This window comes from Triturus cristatus, chromosome 11, assembly GCF_964204655.1.
Source record: "Triturus cristatus chromosome 11, aTriCri1.1, whole genome shotgun sequence".
NCBI classification, from domain to species: domain Eukaryota; kingdom Metazoa; phylum Chordata; class Amphibia; order Caudata; family Salamandridae; genus Triturus; species Triturus cristatus.
Window position 1 is genome coordinate 37730629 of NC_140594.1, and position 26215 is coordinate 37756843.

The window sequence follows — 26215 nt, forward strand, 5'->3', positions numbered from 1 at the left end:
GGCCAGACAGGCCTTTTGTTCCACCAGGCATTTCCCCAGTGGGATGCCGGTATTGAACGCCCAGGGCGGCTGCTGCCTCTGTCACTTTTCACAGCTTTGTAAGGTTCATTGCAGCAGGCATGGGAGGCTTCAAGAGAGAGAGAAAGAGAAGGAGGGAGGGTGAATGCAGAGAGAAAGCCATCAGAGAGGGAAAGAGAGAGAGAGAGAGAGAGAGAGAGAGAGAGAGAGAGAGAGAGAGAGGTGAGAAGGAGAGAGAGAATAGATAGATGGAAAGAAAAAGATTGCGGGAAGAGAGGAAAGGAGGCTTGAGCAGTTTGCCACGGCTGCTGTTGGTTGCCCACTCATGCCCCGGTCCCACTCCTTGCAGAAAACTATCCCTTTGGCTGCGCATATCTAGCCCAGTAATCCCTCATGTTAATCAGATCCTGTGGGCTCCTCCTGTGGCTTTGGTTTGGGTTACAGAGATGGCTCATTCCTTGCTCTACAGGGCTACACAGGAGCAGTTTTCAGAGAGCACAGCTACTTCTTAGGTCAGACATATCTTACAGGCTCAGGCAGCAGCACATGGGGTTATAGAGACAGCTCATTCCTCCCTCTCCAGAACTACACAGGTTACACAGGAGCAGCTCTCAGAGAGCACAGCTACTTCTTAGGTCAGACATATCTTACAGGCTCAGGCAGCAGCGCTTGAGGTTACAGAGACGGATCATTCCTTCCTCTCCAGAGATGCACAGGTTGACAGGAGCAGCTTTCAGAGAGCACAGCTACTTCTTAGGTCATACATATCTTACAGGCTCAGGTAGGCCTGGGCGAAGCACTACGCTACGCTCGCGTAGTTTGCGAAGTTCGCGCTACTTCGCACTACGCGAACTGCACGTAGCACAGTGCGAACACGCGTAGCGTAGTGTTGCGTAGTGCTGCGGTCATTTTTTGCTTGCTCGCGGTCCTCAACGTCAAGTTGGCGACCGCGAGCAAGCAAAATGACATCCCGGCGAGACTTTTTCCTTGTTCGCGATCGCGAGCATGGAAAATAAACCTCCCGGCGAGATTCCCAACGCGAGGAGGTCAGGTTTCTCATTGCGAGGGGTCGCGTATGCTCGCGACTGCTCGCGATGAGAAACTACCTGTTCGCGTTGAGAAAGCTGCCGCTCGAGTAAAAATCTACTCGAGCAGCAGAAAACTACAGCTCGCACTGTGCAAGATGCCATTTTCAATGATTGCACAGTGCCGGTTGCTTGTCCGCACTGTGCAATCATTGAAAACAACATCTTGCACAGTGCGAACATGTTACTACGCAGTTCGCGAAGTGCTACGCGTAGCTCGCGTAGTGCGAACTTCACTTTGCGTAGCTTCGCGAAGTGCTACTTCGCGAACTACGCCCACCCTTAGGCTCAGGCAGCAGCGCTTGAGGTTACAGAGACGGCTCATTCCTTCCTCTCCAGAGATGCACAGGTTGACAGGAGCAGCTTTCAGAGAGCACAGCTACTTCTTAGGTCAGACATATCTTACAGGCTCAGGCAGCAGCGCTTGAGGTTATAGAGACAGCTCATTCCTCCCTCTCCAGAACTACACAGGTTACACAGGAGCAGCTCTCAGAGAGCACAGCTACTTCTTAGGTCAGACATATCTTACAGGCTCAGGCAGCAGCGCTTGAGGTTACAGAGACGGCTCATTCCTCCCTCTCCAGAGATGCACAGGTTGACAGGAGCAGCTTTCAGAGAGCACAGCTACTTCTTAGGTCAGACATCTCTTACAGGCTCAGGCAGCAGCGCTTGAGGTTACAGAGACGGCTCATTCCTTCCTCTCCAGAAATGCAAAGGTTGACAGGAGCAGCTTTCAGAGAGCACAGCTACTTCTTAGGTCAGACATATCTTACAGGCTCAGGCAGCAGCGCTTGAGGTTACAGAGACGGCTCATTCCTTCCTCTCCAGAGATGCACAGGTTGACAGGAGCAGCTTTCAGAGAGCACAGCTACTTCTTATTCTTAGGTCAGACATATCTTACAGGCTCAGGCAGCAGAGCTTGAGGTTACAGAGATCTTTTATGTTCAGGCATTTAAACCTTACACTCAGGGGACAGAGACTGTACAGGTTCAGACTGGTGACAACAGAGCTATCAGACATGTTGCATAGCTCATGCTTCATGCAACAAACCTATGAATCAGGTTTAACAGATCCTACAAGCTCAGGGCTCCTAAAGAAGGCTGAAACCTCAAACCTTATATATGTATACAAGTGAAAGCCTTGCTGTCCTAGACGGGTGAGTCACAAATCTTGCCCTCTATTAATTCATCTAATTTGAAGATACCGTGTGCAACAGTGACCAACATGTGACCCTGTACATTTATGGACTGAGGGGTGGGGGTTGGGGTCTTGTGGAATAACTCTCACCTCTAGGTTTTCTAGTGAAGCCCAAACACTTGCCTGGGGTGGCAGGTTTAAAGGGCGGTAAAATCCATCCATTCGAGGAACCCATTTCACCCTAGCTTGATTTCTTTATTGATATGCACAAAAAAGTGATGACCCTGGTGAGGTCTCTAATTGAGATGCATCCATGCATATATCCACTGGAGACCTCGTGTACCTGGAATTATGGGTAGTGCACGAGGAAAAAGCCACTCTGCTCACACCTGTGGGGCAAGGCAAAGCCCCTCAGCCACAGAGGACATGTGGACTCAGAGGCTCGTATAATAACGTGCCATTGTCAGTAGCCAATGGCAATAAACAAAGCAGCTCCGACAAGTACTTCAGAGCAAAGGTTTATTAACTGTACTTGGAACAAATGAGCTTCGTCAGCGGCAACAACATTCAGCGCCTGTTTGGGGCCCACACTTGAGGACACTGCTTCGGCCGCTTCTAAGCGCACTGGAACCTTTCTATCCACCCCGAGGGTTCTTGGCCCTCATGATTGGATGAGGTCATGGGTGATCGCTGAGGTTGTACCGTGGTATCTGTTGTCACCGAATGATTGGATGAGGTCATGGGTGATCGCTGAAGGTTGTACCGTGGTATCTGTTGTCACTGATGATTGGATGAGGTCATGGGTGATCGCTGAAGGTTGTACCGTGGTATCTGTTGTCACCGGATGATTGGATGAGGTCATGGGTGATCGCTGAAGGTTGTACCGTGGTATCTGTTGTCACCGGATGATTGGATGAGGTCATGGGTGATCGCTGAAGGTTACACCGTGGTCTCTGTTGTCACCGGATGATTGGATGAGGTCATGGGTGATCGCTGAAGGTTGTACCGTGGTATTTGTTGTCACCGGATGATTGGATGAGGTCATGGGTGATCGCTGAAGGTTACACCGTGTTATCTGTTGTCACCGGATGATTGGGTGAGGTTATGGGTGATCGCTGAAGGTTGTACCGTGGTATCTGTTGTCACCGGATGATTGGATGAGGTCATGGGTGATCGCTGACGGTTACAGCGTGGTATCTGTTGTCACCGGATGATTGGATGAGGTCATGGGTGATCGCTGAAGGTTGTACCGTGGTATCTGTTGTCACCGGATGATTGGATGAGGTCATGGGTGATCGCTGAAGGTTGTACCGTGGTATCTGTTGTCACCGGATGATTGGATGAGGTCATGGGTGATCGCTGAAGGTTGTACCGTGGTATCTGTTGTCACTGGATGATTGGATGAGGTCATAGGGGATCGCTGAAGGTTGTACCGTGGTATCTGTTGTCACCGGTTGATTGGATGAGGTCATGGGTGATCGCTGAAGGTTGTACCGTGGTATCTGTTGTCACCGGATGATTGGATGAGGTCATGGGTGATCGCTGAAGGTTGTACCGTGGTATCTGTTGTCACCGGATGATTGGATGAGGTCATGGGTGATCGCTGAAGGTTGTACCGTGGTATCTGTTGTCACCGGATGATTGGATGAGGTCATGGGTGATCGCTGAAGGTTGTACCGTGGTATCTGTTGTCACCGGATGATTGGATGAGGTCATGGGTGATCGCTGAAGGTTGTACCGTGGTATCTGTTGTCACCGGATGATTGGATGAGGTCATGGGTGATCGCTGAAGGTTGTACCGTGGTATCTGTTGTCACCGGATGATTGGATGAGGTCATGGGTGATCGCTGAAGGTTGTACCGTGGTATCTGTTGTCACCGGATGATTGGATGAGGTCATGGGTGATCGCTGAAGGTTGTACCGTGGTATCTGTTGTCACTGGATGATTGGATGAGGTCATGGGTGATCGCTGAAGGTTGTACCGTGGTATCTGTTGTCACCGGATGATTGGATGAGGTCATGGGTGATCGCTGAAGGTTGTACCGTGGTATCTGTTGTCACCGGATGATTGGATGAGGTCATGGGTGATCGCTGAAGGTTGTACCGTGGTATCTGTTGTCACCGGATGATTGGATGAGGTCATGGGTGATCGCTGAAGGTTGTACCGTGGTATCTGTTGTCACCGGATGATTGGATGAGGTCATGGGTGATCGCTGAAGGTTGTACCGTGGTATCTGTTGTCACTGATGATTGGATGAGGTCATGGGTGATCGCTGAAGGTTGTACCGTGGTATCTGTTGTCACCGGATGATTGGATGAGGTCATGGGTGATCGCTGAAGGTTGTACCGTGGTATCTGTTGTCACCGGATGATTGGATGAGGTCATGGGTGATCGCTGAAGGTTACACCGTGGTCTCTGTTGTCACCGGATGATTGGATGAGGTCATGGGTGATCGCTGAAGGTTGTACCGTGGTATTTGTTGTCACCGGATGATTGGATGAGGTCATGGGTGATCGCTGAAGGTTACACCGTGTTATCTGTTGTCACCGGATGATTGGGTGAGGTTATGGGTGATCGCTGAAGGTTGTACCGTGGTATCTGTTGTCACCGGATGATTGGATGAGGTCATGGGTGATCGCTGACGGTTACAGCGTGGTATCTGTTGTCACCGGATGATTGGATGAGGTCATGGGTGATCGCTGAAGGTTGTACCGTGGTATCTGTTGTCACCGGATGATTGGATGAGGTCATGGGTGATCGCTGAAGGTTGTACCGTGGTATCTGTTGTCACCGGATGATTGGATGAGGTCATGGGTGATCGCTGAAGGTTGTACCGTGGTATCTGTTGTCACTGGATGATTGGATGAGGTCATAGGTGATCGCTGAAGGTTGTACCGTGGTATCTGTTGTCACCGGTTGATTGGATGAGGTCATGGGTGATCGCTGAAGGTTGTACCGTGGTATCTGTTGTCACCGGATGATTGGATGAGGTCATGGGTGATCGCTGAAGGTTGTACCGTGGTATCTGTTGTCACCGGATGATTGGATGAGGTCATGGGTGATCGCTGAAGGTTGTACCGTGGTATCTGTTGTCACCGGATGATTGGATGAGGTCATGGGTGATCGCTGAAGGTTGTACCGTGGTATCTGTTGTCACCGGATGATTGGATGAGGTCATGGGTGATCGCTGAAGGTTGTACCGTGGTATCTGTTGTCACCGGATGATTGGATGAGGTCATGGGTGATCGCTGAAGGTTGTACCGTGGTATCTGTTGTCACCGGATGATTGGATGAGGTCATGGGTGATCGCTGAAGGTTGTACCGTGGTATCTGTTGTCACCGGATGATTGGATGAGGTCATGGGTGATCGCTGAAGGTTGTACCGTGGTATCTGTTGTCACTGGATGATTGGATGAGGTCATGGGTGATCGCTGAAGGTTGTACCGTGGTATCTGTTGTCACCGGATGATTGGATGAGGTCATGGGTGATCGCTGAAGGTTGTACCGTGGTATCTGTTGTCACCGGATGATTGGATGAGGTCATGGGTGATCGCTGAAGGTTGTACCGTGGTATCTGTTGTCACTGGATGATTGGATGAGGTCATGGGTGATCGCTGAAGGTTGTACCGTGGTATCTGTTGTCACCGGATGATTGGATGAGGTCATGGGTGATCGCTGAAGGTTACACCGTGGTATTTTCCGTCACCGAGTGCAGAGTGCACCAGCCTCTTCAAGGTGCTATAGGAGACTCTGAAAATGTGCACATCAACATGAGACAGACACATCGCATATATGCATCTCAGTTGCAGCTTATGAGACCAGCCACATGTCACATGTATGCATCTCAGTAAGGTGTCTCTTCATCTTACTATAGTAGAGTCTGAAATGTGCACATTAACATGAGACCAGCTACATGCTACACGTCTGGAGGTTTCTGAAGATCTGGCATGTCATGAGCAGACTCTGGCTGGAAGCTTCATGGATGCAAGCATTGAGAGGGCCACCGCCCCAGGCATTCTCTTTGGGGCAGCCAGCACAAGGGAACCTGCTGAGCTGAAATCAGGTAGCGCGGTGTACAGAAAACCTTTGGTGTTTTCATTAAAGTAAGATACTCAAACTGGGAACTTTGCTGTAACTTGGGTCCCCAGGAACCACTTGTTGGCATGTCTTCTCAAATCAGTAATCATGGTAGCCAAAACTCCAGGACTGAAACTGATAGGTGTTTAGGGTCACTGTTAATGCCTCCATGGAACCTGCTCATTTAGGCTTTTCTCGACCTATCAGATGCTGATCTCGTCACATATTAATGGCTGAAGCCCACCCCTCAGCTCCCGCACACCCAAGAAACCCCTCATCAGGGTCTGAACTCTAATAAAGGTTCAGTGGCCGACCTGGGGCTGGCTGGATAACTCTAAGGGAACTGCAAACCAGACACTCTTGGTATGTGATAAACCGCTGGGCAAATGTACTAAATTAAGAGATTTTGATGAGGAAACACAAAAGAGTACAACAGACAAGGTACCGCGAAGTCACTGAAGGGGGAGCTGATCCCTACAAAATGTGAACTAGAAAAGCGTTGTGACCAGTGACTCGTGAACACCGACGACCTTTGAAGCATGACAGCCGGCCCCTGCCCAGCCCTGGCTCTGACCCACACAGGACAGTGGGAGGACGACCTTTGCCCTCCTCCGGGGCAGAGCAGGCCTGGAACAGGAGAGGAGGACTCAATAACTTGTTGTCCCCACATGCGCCTCTGCCCCTGCACAGCAGAGATAACACGGGCCTGTCTGCACCAATGCTTGATGTTCTCTGCTGCCTGCTGATACACCGGGAGAGTGATGAATAATTCAGGAAGAGTGATCAATGTCGAAAATAAACCGCGGCGGCCCCTCAGGAGAGCTGCAGGTCAGAGTACACGGACACGAGTTATCACAGCTTTGGAAGTATTGAACAGGGAACACTGTTAGCTGCTGCTGCCTGGGGCAGTGCGTGGAGCGGCTGCGGGTTAATGGGGGGGGGGGGGGGGGGGGTAGGGGGGCACTGGTAGCTGATGCTGCCTGGAGCAGTGCGTGGAGCGGCTGCGGGTTAATGGTGGGGGGGGGGGGGTCCCTTCCAAGGGGATGCTCGCTCGGAAGATCAATACCTCTGGAGGTGCCCCGCTGACACCTTTTCAGCTACAGGGGGAGGGGCACACACTCGTTGGATTCTTTCTTGCGCTAAATATAGTTTGAGCAATTAGGAACTGTTTTGTGGTCTACCCCCGTTGTATTTTCATTTCAGAGTCGCCTGGGGGTTTCCTCACAGGGCATGCACACAATTGGCCCTGCACTGCTACCGTAGTCCCGTTTGCACGAGCGTGAGTGACTGATTTATTTTAGCTCCCAGTTTTTGGTCTGAGGCATTCTCAGATTTAGGCATGTTTATCAGGAGTGTTCACATTGGGGGGGCTCTTCATCCTCAGATGGAGTCAAGCACGAAGAAGTTCTACCCAACTCCAGGTGAGGCTTAAGTGCCGCAGTGATGTCACAGATCAAAGCAAGGTAGACAGTGGCGGCCGGTGACATTTGAAAGTGGTAGGGCGTAAAATGTGCGGTGGAGAGAATTGCAGCGCACAAGCGTAGCGATTGAGCCGGAACAACCTAAAGAGGCTCGGGGGGAGGGTTCCCCCTCCGAGAAAATTTTGAAAAAAGAGTGGGCAAATGGTGCATTATAAAGCAAATTTGAGAAAGCAATGTAATGTATAAATCCTGCCAGTTCCACCAGTACTAGACACATTGTCAATTTGTTTTATCACCACACAGAGGTTGAGATGATGTGCATGTCTCATCCATTTACTAACCACACCTCACCCCATCCGTTTTCCCAATTGCTGCTTATTCACTCGCATCCTCGACACCGGGCTTCGCATCGCAAGCCCCGTCAACAGGATCCTCGACATTGATGCAACAGCACCTCACATCGCAGCCTCGTAGCATCTCGGAACCGACACATCACGTCAGCTGCGGGACGCAACTTCAACACAGATCCACACAATGCTCCACAACCAGGATTTAAGGTCCATTGTTCAGGAGGCCTAACTGGGTCCCTGTAGCCAGCCCGCACTTCATCATGGTCGGCCTGGACTTGCGACTTTGTCCCGGTCTGGCACGGCCAGATATCCCCTAATAGCCCTTTGTGCTTTTTGGCACTATTTGTCACCATAAACTTTAAGATTCAATAAGTCCGGTTCTACTGATTGGAGTTTTGTTGTTTTGCTCTTGTTTTATTTATTAAAACCTACTCTATTTTTCGAAACCTGTGGTTGGATCATTTTGTGTGGTGTTTTCACTGTTTTACTATTTGAAGTGTGGCAGAAATACTTTACACACTGGCCCTGAGTTAAGCCTGACTGCTCTACCAGAGGGTGAGCACATAATAATTTAGGGTTTGCCTGCCTCTCACCCTGACTTGGATTGTGGTTGCTGCTTGACCAGGGCTCATACTTCAGTCAACCAGTAACCAAATGTCTAACAGCTGTCAATCAGGGAAGCCTCACACAACCCTTTTCCAACTTGTTATGGTTTAATGTGGAACCAGGAACCCTCAGTGACACCACCCCACCTGTGATGAGTTGGAAAAGGTCCCCCTCTCATTGGTGGGTGATTTACAAGTTTATAGTAATGTGACAAGGTGGCAGGATCTGCCAGTACTGAGTAAAATATATGGGAATAAGAGGTACTGCATCCTCCCTACTTAATGAAAAACCAACCAAGGTAAAAGGTCAACCCAGAATCTGGACATTTAAGTGCTAATGCGCAAAGTACATCTAGATTAATTATCCCTAAATTAGACTCTTAATATATTCATTTGTTGGTGCGGCCTGTGATATATTGTACAATGCTGTACATATTTTGATTGAATTGGGTACCCAAGCAAACTCTGGGAATGATAGCACAGTTAATTAGCCTAAAGTGATAGAGGTCACATGAACTGTCATCACACTATGAAAACTCAGGCCTATTTTGTCGTCTTTTACCCTTGACTGCACTGTAGAGTTCTATCTCAACAGCTAGGGGTAATATAGGATAACGATCTGTCCAGAAGAATGCCCTTATCTATACTGTCTCACAGTGGGCAAAAAAATGTAGACACCACTCTTGGGGACTGCATTGTACAATCTCCTAGGTCATTACTTTTACACATGCAAATGGGGAGTTAGGAATAGAAACAAGACTTTTAACCACCCTTTACACATTTTTAAACCTTCTCTTTATTCCTGCAATAAGATCATCAACAATGTGTATCTTAAGCTCAAGTTAGCTTCTTGTAACACTCATCTGCATTATTACATATTTTATTCTGAATCAGCGGTTATTCTATAATACAATAAACACGATCTACTTCCCCATCAAAGAGCTACCAAGGGTGCATACAATACAGCAGGATGGTCACAGAGAAGAGGGGCCCAATAATGAAGCATTCCACTGGAAGTTGTTGAGGTTAACTGCCCTTTCAGGAGGAATCCAAGTAGTAAGAACAATTCATCAGGAGGTACTTAGGCTCTGGTCACTCTTCACCTTATAGCGCTTGACTATTTGGTTTGCCCTCTTAACTTGACTGGTTTGGGGATGTTTCAGTAACAATTAATGTGTTGCAGTAATTGCTGCCTGTGTTTGGTCTTCGTCTTCCTTGCCACTGCATCCTCCTGCTTTAAGGACCGGACCGGATGGCCCCTCACACATGCCTTCCACCACATGAAAACCATGGGTGCTGCTTGGTTGGGTCCTGCAGCCCCCTTGATCTCAGCGTCCAGCTACCTTACAGGTCCTGTCAGTCTTCTATGACTCGCAGCTCGCTCCTCCTGCCACCTGCTGATGCTGCCTTGAGCATAAAGCACAGTCCTGATTACCACAGCGGTCCACCAGGGAAGTGACACAATTAATGTTTTTTTGTGTGTGCATGTGTATGTATGAATGGGTATTTATAAGAATGTGCAAGCCGAGCGCTTGCTTGCTACTGAGAAGTGCAGACACTTTCCAATTAAAAGTATTGATTCCCAGCTGAGAAGTCCAAGTATTCTCCCTTTGTAATTAGAGAAGTGCACTTACTCAGTACCTGAAAGTACCAGCCCTCTTAAAGTACTGATCGGAGAACCAAAACTAAGTTGAGAAGGTCTGTCCAGAAATCACTACCTTGCCAAAGGCACTGCATTTCTCTTCGTACTTTGTTGACACAAATTTAGGACTATAAAACGCGTGGTGTCATGCACTGAGCATAGTGACAGCGTGGCGGCCATCTTTAAACAGTAGAAAGTGTACATGCGTAGGAGCTGAGTTTCCATTACGTGAAACGTATTGTACATCTGAAGATTTTCTTCATAATTTGTGAAGAATTATGACACAGCATAACAATTCCTTTGTTTATTTGAGAACTTTACGTAGTGCATACAGTTACCGAATATTTATTAAAGTATCAAAATCGTACTAGACATTACTTGGTTATGTTTTATAAAAGAAAATTTGAGTCTTTTATTTAAAATGTCTTACATTTTTTTATTTGTTTATCTTAACTCGAGGTCTACTCTATTCTGTAATGGCCGTACTTTTGACTCCCGGTTCCCGCCTCCCAGTCCCGGAAGCGTTGCCTTGGTACCGCTGCATACACAGCGTCGCCGTCTCCCTGACAACGGCTGTACACTCCTGCTGGTACCTTCTCTGCCCACAGGTCGCCATGCCCGGCCGCGCGGTACCCCCCAAGCCCCGGGTACAAGCTGCCCGATCTCGCGATGAGAACCAGGAGCCCCTCGGCGGCGGCGAAGAGGAGTGGGCGGCTGGCCGCACCCTCCAGAAGCCGCCGGACCAGCTGGAGCTGAGCGAGGCTGAGCTGAAGCAGGAGGTGACCCGCATCCTGACCGCTCAGAACCCACACGCCCCGCACAACATTGTGCGCTACAGCTTCCGGGACCGGGCCTACCGCACCCTGAGCGCCGTGGACCAGCTGGCCGTGCACTTCAGCCTGGAGGGCGGCCTCCTGCACCGGGACTCCGATGAGGCCAGGCGGCAGCAGGCCAGGCATGGTGAGGAGGCCGGACCTGCCCCCACTGAGGTGGTCCTGGAGCCTGTAGAGGGCCAGGATCACAAGAGTGGTGAGGGTGGGATGGCACCAACCACAGAGGAGGGTGATGAGTCCACCACCACCATCGCTGCTCCCCCCAAGGTGCCCACCAAGAAACTCACCAACCAGTTCAACTTCAGTGAGCGAGCTTCACAGACCCTCAACGACCCACTGCGCGAGCGCGGCTGCCAGACCGAGCCACCACCCCGGGCCACCTTCTCAGACAATGCCACCCAAGGTCAGATCTATGACGCCTACGTGGAAGAGCTAGCCAAGCAGGAGCGCGCCAAGGAGAAGCTGAAGGTGGCAACCACAACCAAGAAGGACGAGGACCGGCCACGTGGCTTGAAGCCACCAGCTGAAAGTCTAGGTGATGACCTCAACAAAGTGGCAAAAGCCAGCAAGATTATGGAGCGTATGGTTAACCAGAACACCTTTGACGAGGTGGCGCAGGATTTTAAGTACTTTGAGGATGTTTCGGATGAGTACCGGGACCAGGAGGGCACACTTCTGCCCCTCTGGAAGTTCCAGCATGACAAGACCAAGGGGCTAGCAGTGACTGCCTTGTGCTGGAGCCCTAGGTATAAAGACCTCTTTGCTGTTGGCCATGGCTCCTATGACTTCATGAAGCAAGACAGGGGGATGCTGCTCCTCTACAGTTTGAAGAACCCTTCCTACCCGGAGTTCATCTTCAACACTGAGAGTGGTGTCATGTGCCTGGACATCCACAAAGACCACCCTTACCTGTTGGCGGTCGGCTTTTATGATGGAAACGTTGCCCTATACAACCTGAAGAAACCAGGTATGCTGCCCAATTACAAGAGCTCAGCCAAGACAGGCAAGCATACAGACCCCGTCTGGCAGGTCAGGTGGCAGAAGGACGACCTGGACAACAACCTCAACTTCTTCTCAGTTTCCTCTGACGGTCGTGTTGTGTCTTGGACCCTAGTGAAGAATGAGCTGGTCCACACTGATGTCATTAGACTCTCCCTGGACAGTGCTTCAGAACATGTGCCAACAGCACTGCGCTTGAACATGAATGCATGTGGGATTTCCTTCGATTTCCACAAACAGATCGAGTACCTTTTCTTGGTTGGCACAGAAGAAGGCAAAATCCACAAGTGCTCAAAGGCCTATTCCAGCCAGTTCTTGGGAACATATGAAGCTCACAGTATGGCAGTTGATGCAGTCTGCTGGAACCCCTTCCATCCCAAGGTCTTTATTTCTTGTAGTTCAGACTGGACAGTCAAGATCTGGGATCATACTGTAAAGACGCCATTGTTTACATTCGACCTGAACTCTCCTGTTGGAGACGTGGCATGGGCACCATACTCTTCCACTGTGTTTGCCGCTGTGACTACCGATGGCAAGGTCCATGTATTTGACCTCAATGTAAACAAGTATGAAGCAATTTGTGAACAGGCTGTGGTGGCCAAGAAGAAAACCAAGCTAACTCACATCCAATTTAATCCTATCTTTCCCATTATCATTGTTGGAGATGACAGGGGCAATGTCAGTAGCCTGAAGCTCTCACCTAACCTGCGCAAGATGCCGAAGGAAAAGAAAGGAGCACAAGATACAGTTAAGGGTCCAGAGTATGAGATCGCTAAACTGGACAAGCTATTGAGCCTGGTGAGAGAGCCTGAGAGACCAGTCGCCAAATAGGAGCAGGTCTTTCTAGTGCACAGCATTCAAGTAAACAAACCCTGAGGTCATCTTGTGCTACCTGGATAATCTGAAACCAGTAGTTACTTTGAGACCAGCGCAAATAAGTCAGTCTTTTTTTTACCTTTGTTTTGTTGAGCTCATTGAGTCTCTGCGAGTGCCTAACATAACTCTGTAGGTGGAATGCTCCCACAGGGCACTCTCTAGCGGATATGCATCACCTCATCCAGTAGCCCTTCTTCAGTACAAAACCCCCATGGGTGGAAAGGGCCTGACAGGGTACTCTCTAGTGCATGTACCTCTCTTCGCCCAGCATCCCCTCCTCAGTACTATAACCTTGTGGATGGAACACCCCAGGCAGGGCACTCTCTGGTGCATGTACTTTTCCTCTCCCAGTATGCCCTCCTCAATACATAACCTTGTGGGTGGATTGCTCCTAGCAGGGCACTCTCCAGTCCATGTATATTTCCTCTCCCAATATACCCTCCTCAGTGCATAACCCTATGGGTGAAACGCTACTGGCAGGGCACTCTCTAGCGCACATACCTTTTTTCTCCCAGCATCCCCTACTCAGTACAATAGCCTGTGGGTGAAACTCTCCAGGCAGGACACTCTCTAGTGTATGTACCTCCCCTCTCCCAGCATCCTCTCCCCAGTACATAACACTGTAGGTGGAACTGCCCTTGCAGCACACTCTCTAATGCAGTGATACTCAAAGTATGGCCAGTGGGCCACATGCATCTCTTCTGACCTTCACATGCACCCTCTCCCCCTGCTTAACAACGTCACTGGGCTGCTGTTTACCCGAGAGAGCATTAACATTCAGAAAAATGTTAAATACATGGGCAAACCTTTATTTACCTGCTAACTGGAGTAAAAGAAAAGAAGCAAAAAAGTTGTCCTGCGTCACTTAACTTTAGGAACACTCGTTAATTTTTTAAGACATCTAGCAACAAACGTGGACAAATAGGATGCAGTCTCTTCAAAACTAAAAAAAAATATTTCTTTAACATGCAGACACATTTTACCTTAGTGTATCAGATTATATCAGTGTCTTTAGAAGTCTTTTTAAAACTGATAATTTTCAGAAATTAATGTAAAAACATTAATGCCTCATCCCTCTCCGACAACAACGCCAAAAGTGAACAAGTAAGAGGTGAGTCAGTTGTTACGTCCACCTTCCTTACCCTAAAATTGCTCAGGAAAGTTTTTCCATTTATACCCGAGGAACTCCAAAAAAACAGTGGTCTCTGCTCTTGTTCTGTTTAAATTAGACTACTCTAACACACTCTTTTTCAATCTTCAAAAAGGACTCTTGGGCAGACTTCAGATCCTCCATAACGCGGCAGCCCAGCTTCTAGTAGGGATCCCTATACATCAGTCAGCCAAACAGGCACTTGTCTCACTTCACTGGCTCCCAATAAAGCAGCAGATTGATTTTAAAGCTCTGTGCATCGCCTTTAGGGCCTTGCACAAATCAGGACCTGAGTATCTCAAACGTAGGTTCCAATGGTATTCCCCCACCTGAGCTCTTCACTCTTCCACGGCCAACCTTGTTGAGATCCCTAGGTTTAGGCATGCCAATTGGGGAGGCAGAAGTTTTGTTATCACCACGCCCAAACAGTGTAACACCCTTCCTCCTCATTAAAAAAAATCCTGTGAACTGCTCCCTTTCAGGAAGGCCCTTAAAACCTGGCTTTTTATCCAATAGGCACTTATCTTTTCATTTTTCAGAGGCCTAGCTTCATTTCTTATTTCCGCCAAATTCTCCTCCTAATCTGGTATCAGTGCATAGAGGCCTTTGGGCAGTAGTTTGCACTTTAAAAATATAAAAAATCATATCACTGGGACAGTTTGGGTGGTCTAGGTTGTTACACATGGACAACATTATAGTTTATTAAATCAGACATAAGAGAATATTTTGTTCAGCATATATTCTGAACTCATGTATTTTAAGATGTTTTTATATGTCATAATGAAGAAAAAGGAGGCAAAATGAAATTAGCAATTGCCTAGGATCACACAATTCAGTCATGTGGGAAAGCCAGGATTGATCCAGGTTTTCTGATTTCACATTGTGCAATTCTGTTTCATTCCAACTCAATAATCAAGACAATTCCTTTTTACACTTCACTCTCCCAAGGTAGTAATAGCAAACAGAGAACGCTTGACCCAAGTTGTGGGAAAGGGATATCGGTTGAGGTTTAGCATAACACATTGTCAAGTCTGTGACTCTTCTAGAGACTAAGAGATGTATTTAGTCCTCAAAACACTCAATGGTGCATTGGCCACACCATGATTTGCTTCCCTTATGCTCACCTAAGCCCCTTCCCCCCCTCCAAGCCCCACTCCCACCTGGCTGGCATCAATGTGGCTCTCGGGCACACCATAGACCAAACTCTGTGGCCCCTTGGAAAATGTTTGCGAGTACCCATGCTATAGCGCAGTGATACCCTGCTGACCTCTACATGTGGCCTGAGCAGCAGCAGCACTGGTCTGCTGTTTACTCTACTCAGCACTAACATTAAAAACAATTTAAAATATACAGCAAGCACCTATTTAAAGGTCAATTGCAGTTAAACAAAAGGAAGTAACTATGCCCTTAACTTTAGGAACACCTTCATTTTTAAAGACCGCAAACATGTACAAATATGATAGTCATTTCAAAATTCAAAAAGTGTATTTTATTGAACTGTAGAACCTTTTCACCGTAGTAAATCAAATTATAGCAGTGCATTCAGAAGTCTTTTTTAAAGTGATGGTTTCAAACATGAATTTAGAAATGTCCAGGCTTCCCACCACCCCACTCACCCTCACAACAATGCTGTTAGTCATTACATTCAAGCACAGGAAATGGTTTTGTACAGCATGCGTCCTGAAGTCGTGTATTTTGAGGTTCTTTTTATGTGATATTGAAGATAAAGGAGAGAAATTGAAATGAAACAATTTCCCACAATTTGATGTAAAGTCACCAAATGCATTTTTTCCTTTCAACAATGCTTGGTGATAGATTTGTGACTGCCAGACAGTGGCACTATGGAACAGCTTCCAAAACTCTGTGTAGACCATCTCAAGCTGTTGAGCGAAATTCAGTAACTTGTGCTGGAATGAGTTGGCCTTGACCGATGTGCCTTAATTTCCCATCGTATTTGGAGCCAGACATTGAGTTATCGATCTGCACAGACAATCACTTCACTCTAGAGACACAATTCTGGTTTATAATTCCTTTAAGTGATCTCCCGTCTGCAAACAGCACTGTACTGTTCTCTCTCTCTCGCAGGTCAGAGAATGTGCCTCTTGAAATCGATGCTAAGATCTTTCAATGAAACAAACAGTGCATAACTGGTTCCAAACTAATGAAAACGAACTGATGATGATCCAATACTTTCTCTCTGACAGCACTGATCAGTATATATTAATCCTTCCAATGCAAAATGTCTCTGTAAATACTGGTGTTTCTTCTTTATAAAGTTGGTCCCCACTCCTGGATAGTAAGCCTGATGTTCACACCGTAAACAGCACTAGGATTTCAGCGGCCAATTTTTTTATCCCGGTAATGTCACTTGTAGCACTTCTCCTAATACGACCCATATTCTCTCATAGATATGCTCTGTGCCAATTTTTGTTCCAGGTGATACACAGATTTATTCAGATCTCAGCTGTTGATGATACCTATGCATACAATGACAAGTATTCATAAAGTGTATGTTCACCCACTGTTATCTTGGTCCTGAATAACGTATGTTTATTGTTAAGAATCTCATGGCTTCTCATTTTATCAAGCTCAGGAGGATGAAAGGATGAGTGGACCAGCTAGGATCAGAATCTGTGACTATCAGATAAAACACAGATCCCAGCCATAGATGCATTAGTCCACTGAGACATCAAACCCAGCAGGCTCACTCAAAGCTCTCTTCCTACTTTTGAGAAAGTGCTCTGAATTCTGTTCCATATTATGCACAGATTTACTCAGATCTCAACCTACGCAGGCTGACAGAGAGCTCTTCTACTGGTAATATGTGGACTCAGCACTGGTTCTTCTGACACCAAGAGTAAGAAATAGTTGTACTATCCATTTTCACTCATAGCGCTGATAATACACATATTGACTCTGAGAGAGCCTGTTGGCAATGTGATGGCTTAGTAAGAGCTCTGCTCATGATAAAACCCAGTCACTGAGCTCGGCTCACTCAAAACGTTATTTCTGGTGCTATAGATTTACTGTTTTTGGTCATCTCCCGAATGATTCTGCACTCTGCTGCTGGTAATGCAGACTTATTCGGAGGTCTGTTCCTGATCATAGCCGGTGTCACATTGGTGATGATCTGGAGCCGCCTGCGGGCAGAGAGGACTGAACCCTCAAAGTCTTCCTTTCTCCCTCACCCTGTAAAATCCAATTGGAGTGAGTTGTGGGAAATATATTTAAAAATGTTTATGTAATCATGTATCAAGTAACTCCTCCTGAGCTTGTGCTATCAATCATATTTATTATAACACTGGTGACGTGGTCGCATTGTGAGACAGCCTATTGTTTGAGTGCTTCCTGAAAACGTTTCCTAAACCAAATATTATAATGTGTTTATATTTTTTGAACTCTTAAAATCATGTTGAGTTTTGAAAACTCTGTATTGCTGATAAAGGTATGGAATTAGTGTTCGATGGTAGTGAAAAGTCTGCGTATCTATGTAAAAGTGGTGAATTGTCCCTAGAAGAATTGTCTTTCTGCTTCAGAATACCCAGTATCCAAGTTCTCTACTGACAGCAAATCTTACAACAGGGTATTTACCACTTCCACCACAAACGGGATTCCTCAAGTACCCACCATTACTAAAGCAAGTCAATGGTCTGCAGATGAACTCAGTCCAACTGGACAGTGTAAAGGCGCCTTTTCATCTTGTAGCGTGTACTTAACAAATACAATTAGTTGTGCTGATGAAGAGTGAACTCATGAGTAGCTGTGCATTTGCAGTTAATTGAACGATAATTCAGTGGTTATATGTGCTTCATCACAGATCCATCATTTTGTAAACTGAGGCTAATACTGCAGACAAAGTGTGTGGAAGTAACTGTCTGATATTTAAGTGAAAGGCAACATCCAAAGCGAAAGTCATTGACATTGTTATGTGCAGAGTATAACTTACACCTGCTGATACTGTAACAAAATAAATCACTCCTTGGTTGTCAATTGTGTCTGCTTTATCCCAGAAAAGGAGTTATGAGAACAAATGCATGTCTATATTTATGGTTACAGTTTTGTGAGCAGTACACAATGGTACAATAATTGGATCTGCATTTTTTAATGCTGCTTAAATACATCGTTCACATTCCATTCCAGCACTACATAGCGTCTGAACCCTTCTCAGAGGACCATTGGGCAAGCAGGAGCTGCTGGCCCAAGTCCTTTGGTTGAGGCCTTTTACTCATAATGTCCTGGCGGCCGACTTGCTTTGAGAACTGAGCAAGTGGGCCGTGTACCCCTTCAGCGCTTAACTCTCAGTGATAGCGGGAGGAGATGGGTGTAGGGTGAACAGAGGCTGACAACTCAAAACACACCCGGCAATCCCCAATACATGATAATGCAGTTAACATAAAAGGCAGTATTTATATACAGATAAAAAGTATAATACGGTACACGGCAAATAATACACACAGTCTCCTCAAGGCAGGCCCAGTAGTGTTCTCTGGGTCAAATTCTCAAGTACAACATTCTGTCTAAGGTCTGCTGTTATTCCTCAATTACATGAGGTGACATCCAAGCTAGGTCTCACCAGTGAGTCGAAGTCTTTGAAGTTCTACAATGGCTTGGCAAAAGTCAAAGTGTCTCCTTGTCATAGTGCATAAGTTACAGCAAGTTTCCTGAAGCCTGCTCTTGGAGTGTCGGGGCAGTCTGAGCGCCAGTTTGAGGCCTGGCGATGAGCAGAGAATTGGGTACTTCGGTCTGGGCAGACGACCTTCACAGCACTATTCTGGTCGCCCAGTAAGTCTTCCTGAATCCTGTAGCAGGTCCCGGGTGCTCCTAAATTCAGGTAGTTGAATTGGTGCTGCTCTTTCACTGGTTATGGCTTCATGGCTGACCACTGCCTCAGGGTGACTGCCCTTTCACTTGATCCTCCTGGCATGCTTGCGGTCACGAACAATGGCACACCTTGCAACAGTTCCTTCAGGTTTACACAACTGCACTGGGCAATGGCCCTCTTCTCGTTACAGCGATGAACGAGGATGGCAGCCTTTTGCCTGTCACAGCACTACATCAAGCACAATGACCCTTATTCTTCTAGATCCTCAACTTGAATATGAGCGGTCACGAGCAGTACCAATAAGGTGGCGGCCCTCCTCAGTTCAAACCACTGAACAGGCCAACATCCCTTCTCTCATCACGGCGCAACACATGGGGTGATGACCTTTATTCTTCTTCGCGACCCCGCTGGCATATGGGGGTCGTGACAGTATAGAAGGCCCGATCGGTGCGGTGGTCTTGATGGACCTGAATCTCACGCTGTTATCCCATGATCCACATGGCAGGATCCCCACTGGACTTCACTTCTTGTAAGCGATCTCCTTATTTTCACACAGTCCTCCATTTTAGGTCAGACAGAAGCTGATGCTCCAGGTGACAGGCAAGTGTTCTTGATTCTCTTCGGTGATGTCCCCTTACCCAGCATGGGAGACTGGAATACCCTTAGTCCCCAGTCCTCGTCACAGTAGAACTTTGGCTGTGCTTCTCCATGCTGATGTACGGCTTCAGTTTGACAATTTCGGAGCCTCAAACACCCTTTTTTATTATCCTTTTCCATACAAAATTGTGTCTCTTTGTCTTTGAAATTCATTTTCTGGTGGTCAACCACTTTTAAATGCCTGCTCCTCTATTGTGTGCTACCTCCAGAGAGCAGTCTATTACAGCAGGACAGTCTCCAATCTTGATAGCTTCAAACACAGGTAATGGGAGTAACTAGAGGCTCACACTTGCATGTCATACTCAGTGATATGTGCTTCAGCAGGTGAGCAAAGAGCTCATGGTCTGCTCTTCATGATTCCCTTTTTAGCCCCATCTCATTCATGATATGTACCCAGGACTCCTTTGACCAGTGACCATTTTCAGAATCAAAGAGCCCCTTCAGAAGTGCACTGATAAGCCTGTTTCTTCTTTCCTTCAGTGTGTTTCCCATCCAGCTTTCAAGAAAACAGCAACCCACAAATCTGTCTGGGTAATGTTCTACCTCCACATGTTCTTCTAGCCAGCCCTAGGGTTTCCAATCTGAATACACTGGCCTCATACAATGTACCACTCTCAGGCACTCGAGCATCTTTGACGCTGCATGCAAACTTATGTGTACTACATAAGTCCTACATCACCACAACTATGGTGGTACGGCCCGTACCCATGCTCTGAGGGCGTGTGTACGGCCCGTACCACTATTGTTTGGGTGACGTAGGGGTACGGCCCGTACCCACGCCCTCAGAGCGTGGGTACGGGTCGTACCACGTGTACCCCTACGCCACCCCAACAATGGTGGTACGGCCCGTACCCACGCTCTGGGGGCCTGGGTACGGCCCGTACCACTATTGTTGGGGTGACGTAGGGGTACGGCCCGTACCCACGCCCCCAGAGCGTGGGTACGGGTCGTACCACGCATACCCCTAAGTCACCCCAACAATGGTGGTACGGGTTTTAACGGATCGGAATCGGCACCTAAATATTGACCCTCAGAATATCATGGTACAAGACATTTGAGGACAGAATATCCAGGGACGAAATATCGAAAGGAACATGCATATAGGGAATAATAGATTTACTATTTCTAACTCCACATCTATGTAATTTGAAAATATATGTAGTGGTCCCCACCAGGCATAGTTAGGTCACCTGTGCCATAAAAAAAGCGTGTTTTGTGTTGCTAGTTAACTTTGGCCCTGCTTGATGAATCTCCTTGAAACTTTACAAAAAGGTGCTAATTTTGACTAGTTTGTGCATGGAAAGACTCAAGAGGATCCACCAAGCGGGGGCCATGAAAAAAGAGGATCCCAAAACGCAAATTCCCCATGCATTTTCCATAGACTTCTTCAAGATGCTCTGCCGCAAAAACTGCTGAACGGAATTACACCAGATTTGGCAGGAAGCTAGATCTCGTCTTCTGATTGATTTTGTTGTGATTCAGTTTAAATCAATTCAGTAGTTTTTGAGAAATTAAGGTCCCTCCTAGAGCCTTTCAAAGGTCCTGGGGACCCCATCCCTCAGGGCCACTACTTACATTAAACGGGGGGGGGCACGCTGCCTCCCTCCCTGAGCCATTAATGGTCTCAGGGGACCCCATCCCCTTGGACTAGCTCAATTTCTTGTGCCCCACGGAGCCAACCCCAACAGTTTCCCTGCCCACTCCGGCAGGGAAACGTGTGTTTGCTCCCACCTGGCAGGAGCATTCTCAAAACTCCCACCAAACAGGAGCAAACACAAAGCCTGCTCCCAGTGGGCTTTGAAAATGCTCCCACGGGCTAGGATCAGATGTGATCTGGTCATCAGTGTGGGCAGGGAAACAGATCAACAGATTTCTCTCGTCTGGAGGGAGCAGCATAAATAGCTGCTTCCTCGGGCGGGAGCAATGCTGGCTCCTGCAGCATGTGGGAAGCCAGATGTGGCTGTCATGGCCCTGGGGGTCCACCCACAAGCCCAAAGATGATAGGTGCCCTTTTCAAGGCTCAGGAAAGGCCTCCCTTCCCATAACAGATTGTGCCCCAGGGGTAGGGCCCTGGGGACCAACAAACAGTCAGGGAGAGGGGCCTCATGGCCCCTTCCCCTTTAAAAAACATTGCCCTGGGGGATGGGGTCCCAAGGGCCTTTTACAGGCTTGGGGAGAGGGACTGTGCAGTGTAGTGTCTTGCAAATTAGAAATCATGGAACCCTTTTGGTTCCAGATGGACGTAGAAGTGTGGCAAAAGTGTTAGAGCGTAATGCACTGAAGGTTGGTTTTAGAATGTTGAGTTCGCAGTTACATGCATTTAAAAAACATTGCCCTGGGGGATGGGGTCCCAAGGGCCTTTTACAGGCTTGGGGAGAGGGACTGTGCAGTGTAGTGTCTTGCAAATTAGAAATCATGGAACCCTTTTGGTTCCAGATGGACATAGAAGTGTGGCAAAAGTGTTAGAGCGTAATGCACTGAAGGTTGGTTTTAGAATGTTGAGTTCGCAGTTACATGCAGAAGAATAAAGCAGTGTATTACTAAACTTTTTGTGTGGCAAAGTCCTTTGCGGGTACCCAGGCTGGGGAGGACACTACAACTGGCGAAGAGTTATGGGACAAATAACTGGAATATTGACAGTGCTCTCCCAGAGTTTGCCGTGGTCCAAGCAAACTGCTCGTGCATGCCACGTGTGTTACAGTTGAAATCGAAGTTAAGAACTGATGCTTAACGCATGTGGACGTAAAGTGCATCTTCAGCTGCCATAAAGAAAATAAATATTACATAAACGCTACAAAGAAATATTCATATCGATGACTGAGATCCTGCTGGTCAGATCATACGTAAAGGTACCGTACTGCTATGCAACATACAATCATATGTAACCCAGAGTGTGCACGCTAAAGGCAGATACAACCAGCTTTTCAAAGAGCAGCTATTAAAAATCACAAAGTGCAAGATAACATTACAGTTAAAAGGTGGTGAAGACAAAGAGCGTGCAAAAAGACGCCTAACAATAAAACAGTTATTTACTCACCAGAACCTGAGTAAAGTGAGCCAGTACGACCTCAGTGGCAGGTGCCCGCAGCCCAGAAAAAGGACAAGGGTTGTGCTTACCAAAATGGTGACAATATAAAGCGACTGAAGATAACTTGGGAACTGTGGAAGGCTGAGAGAATGGAGGTCAAAATTGAGGATGGTTTTCTAAAAGTATTCAAGGTTGATCGGTGTCTAAATTACCATCACACAGTTCTTCTGTATCAATGCCAAGTGAGAGAGAATCAAATGATGGTGCCATGTTGATGTTTACCCCAGCAAAGCATGCGCATGTAGGGCTGGCTGATTGTAAAGAAAAATGTCAGTCAAAGAAAAATCGAAAATTCGAATGCACCAAAGTCATTCAAACATTGTCCTATAATTACAGTGAAAGTTAATGGTTGTTCGATACCTTTCATTATCAACAGTGGTGCATCAATAAACATTATGCCAGAGGAGAAATACAGTGAATTATCTCCTTTTCAGCAAGTTACTCCATTGAAAACCAAAGTATATACGTGGGCTGCCTCGACACCCTTAAAAAGTGAAGGTTCATATGTAGCGGCAATGAAACATAAGAAAACGAAGGTACAAGCACCCATCCATGTGCTTTAGGGCACAGCGTCCCGTGCCTGTCTCCTCACTTTCATCATAGCAGCTGATATGCAACTGATTTCTGTGAATTACAACATGAATGCTCACCGCGAAATAGTAAGCCAGTTTCGGTTGTTATTTCATGGTTTGGGAAAACTTAAGTTCATAAAAGTGAAGTAGCGTATTAATGAGGACAGCCATCATGTTGCTCAAAGACATAGACAAATTGCTTTTCATTTGCAAGAGGCTGTTGAGGAAAAACTTAAATCATTACTTAAGCATAATATTATTGAGCGTTCTACTGGTCCAATGCCATGGGTTTCTCCCATAGTAGTAGTGCCCAAAAAGGACAGTAAAGGAGCTTTATGCATATGCGCTGACATGCATCAAGCTAGCAAGGAAACTGAATGAGAACAACATCCAGGTCGACACATTAGTTGCATGAAAACACAATTAAATTGTGCAAAGGTTTTCTTGTCTTGATTTAAATAAAGTTTTTATTTTTTATTTTGACAACAAACTTTATTGGCATTTTAAGGACACCGGGGAACTCATCCCCATACATGGTACAAAAACGGATATAGGAAGAGTGAGAATTGGTATCCCTGTTCGGCCCCCCCCTGGTCTGCGGAACATCAGACCCACAACCCCTCCCCCCCTCCCGCACATCACACCTACCCACAGCCCAGCATGTACGTTTAACATTTCCCATCAGTTTCTGTTCCATATTCTGGTTACCCTCCTGCAGCTCAAAGTTCTCGGGGCCTCGGAGGAGTGACTACCGGGGCTCTGATCAGTCTCTCTATTGGGTCCAATGTCTCTGCGCCCGCACGTACGGATAATACGATGCCCCGATATCGTGCCCATCTCTGCCAGACTTTACTATGCTTGTTCGGACATAAATAAAGGTTTTTCATCAGTTAGAACTCGAAGAAGATTGCAGGTACATTCCAACTTTTTCTACATATGTTGGTCTGTTTTTAAACGAAAGACTACATTTTGGTGTGTCATCCGCTCTAGAACTGTTTCAAAGATATCATTCGATGTATCAAACAGCCTGTCATGAATGCATTCAATGCAAACACAAGGTGATGATGGTCAGGGGGCTGAAACTTTTCAGACACTCACCCCCAGTCACAAATCTGGGTTGAATCCATCATCATTCTTTAGCTCATTTCACCACCTCAGTTCAGACCCAGATATATGCAAATCACTCTTGACTCTGTGCCTCATGGGAACAGTCCAGCCCAAACTGCCAAGCCAGGTCTTCCCTGAACCGGAAACAAGCATCCTGGGACCGGTTTCCGGGTAACACCCCTCATCAGCCATGCTAGCTTGAATCCAGTGGCAAAGTGAGCAAGGGTCCCACGTCTGGGCATTCCCTGCCAACTTAGGATGAACAAAGCAAACATAAGGAGATGATGGACGGAGTGCTGAAACTTTTCAGACACTCACCCCCAGTCACAAATCTGGGTTGAATCCATCATCGTTCTTTAGCTCACTTCACCACCTCAGTTCAGACCCAGCTATATGCAAATCAGTTTTGACCCTGTGCCTCATGGGAACAGTCCAGACTGAACTGCCAATCCATATAGTTTCTGATTGGGGTATGACACCAGATGCTTCTAAAGCCTAAGTGCTGTCAAATGCTGATCACCTGCAAGATTTATCTATAGTGCGTTTATTTCTTGGCATGGCAAGTTACTGTTCCAGATACGTACAAGACTTTGCCACGCAGCAAGGAGGAGCCAGGGGTGGTTAGCCCCGGGCGGCATGAGTTTTGGAGGCAGCAGCCTCCTCCCGCTCCTACCTGCCATCTCGGGGGCGGCTATTGCCCCCCACCTGCTCGGTTTTCGCCACCGAATCTCATCAGCACCCCCGGTCTTCAATGGGGCTGCGGCGGGGCAGCAAAAGCAGGGACCACCACAGGCGGCCATAAGGCTAGCTACGCCACTGTGTAGGCGTTCCTTTGATTCCATTGAGAGGCTTGACTAACAAATGTATTTCCTTTCATTAGTCACATGAATTTAAGAAAAGTTTCAAGAAAATTAAACAAGCCATTGAGAGCGCTATAGAAATGGCATATTTCAATCCGAAGCTTCATACAGAGGTTGTTGTTGACGCTAGCCCAGTCGAGTTAGGTGCTACCCTGGCACAGCACAGTGGACGTCTGAATGCTCGAAGGCATATTGTGGCATATGGAAGTAGAAGGGTATCCCAAGCAGAACGTGCTTACCCACAACCTGAGAAAGAAAGCTTAGCTGTGGTATGGGCTTGTGAAGATTTCCATGGCTTCGTGTATGGAAAACCTTTTACATTAGTAACTGATCACCAAGCTTCACTGACTATATTAGGATTTCTAAAGGCTAAAATGCCTCCTTGCATTGAACAGCGGGGACTACGGCTATTAGAGAATGATTATACCACTGTGCATCACCCAGGGAAGGATCAGAACCCCAGCTGACTACTTTTCCAGAGCGGGAGGCACTGACGATTGGTTTTAGAATGTTGAGTTTGCAGTTACATGCAAAAGAATAAAAATGTGTATTACTAAGCTACATGTGTGGCATTGTCCTCTCCGGACACCCAGGCTGGGAGGATGCTAAACGCATATCTCCATATTAATTTATGTTAAAAAAGCCCTAACAATTCACTGAAAATAACTAAAGTTAAAGTAACATTATAGTTAGGTGTGATAGAATGATCTGTTTTTGTTTTTAAAAAACCTTAGAAATTCACTGAAACATCCAAAGGTTAAAGTAATACTATAGTTAGGTGAATATGTCAATGACAACATTAACATTTTGAAATAAAAAAAAACAGAAAGTCACCAGTTATAGTTAGCAGAGCTAACTGTAACTTGCGCCCCAGCCATGCACTGCTTATGACCTGACATATTACATCACTCATGA

At 47.0% G+C, this 26215-nt stretch overlaps 1 protein-coding gene across 1 annotated transcript; it reads left to right on the forward strand.

The window, feature by feature from the left end:
* The first annotated feature begins 10912 nt into the window (after positions 1-10912).
* On the forward strand, positions 10913-18162 carry LOC146783189 (dynein axonemal intermediate chain 1-like). The gene has a single exon (XM_085633459.1). The coding sequence runs from the start codon at positions 10951-10953 to the stop codon at positions 12997-12999; it is 2049 nt and encodes a 682-aa protein (XP_085489585.1). The 5' UTR covers positions 10913-10950; the 3' UTR covers positions 13000-18162.
* Positions 18163-26215: the final 8053 nt, after the last annotated feature.

What these genes read in the sequence shown, in the direction of transcription:
- LOC146783189 (XM_085633459.1), top strand. Translation starts at nt 10,951, where the DNA reads ATGCCCGGCCGCGCGGTACCCCCCAAGCCCCGGGTACAAGCTGCCCGA.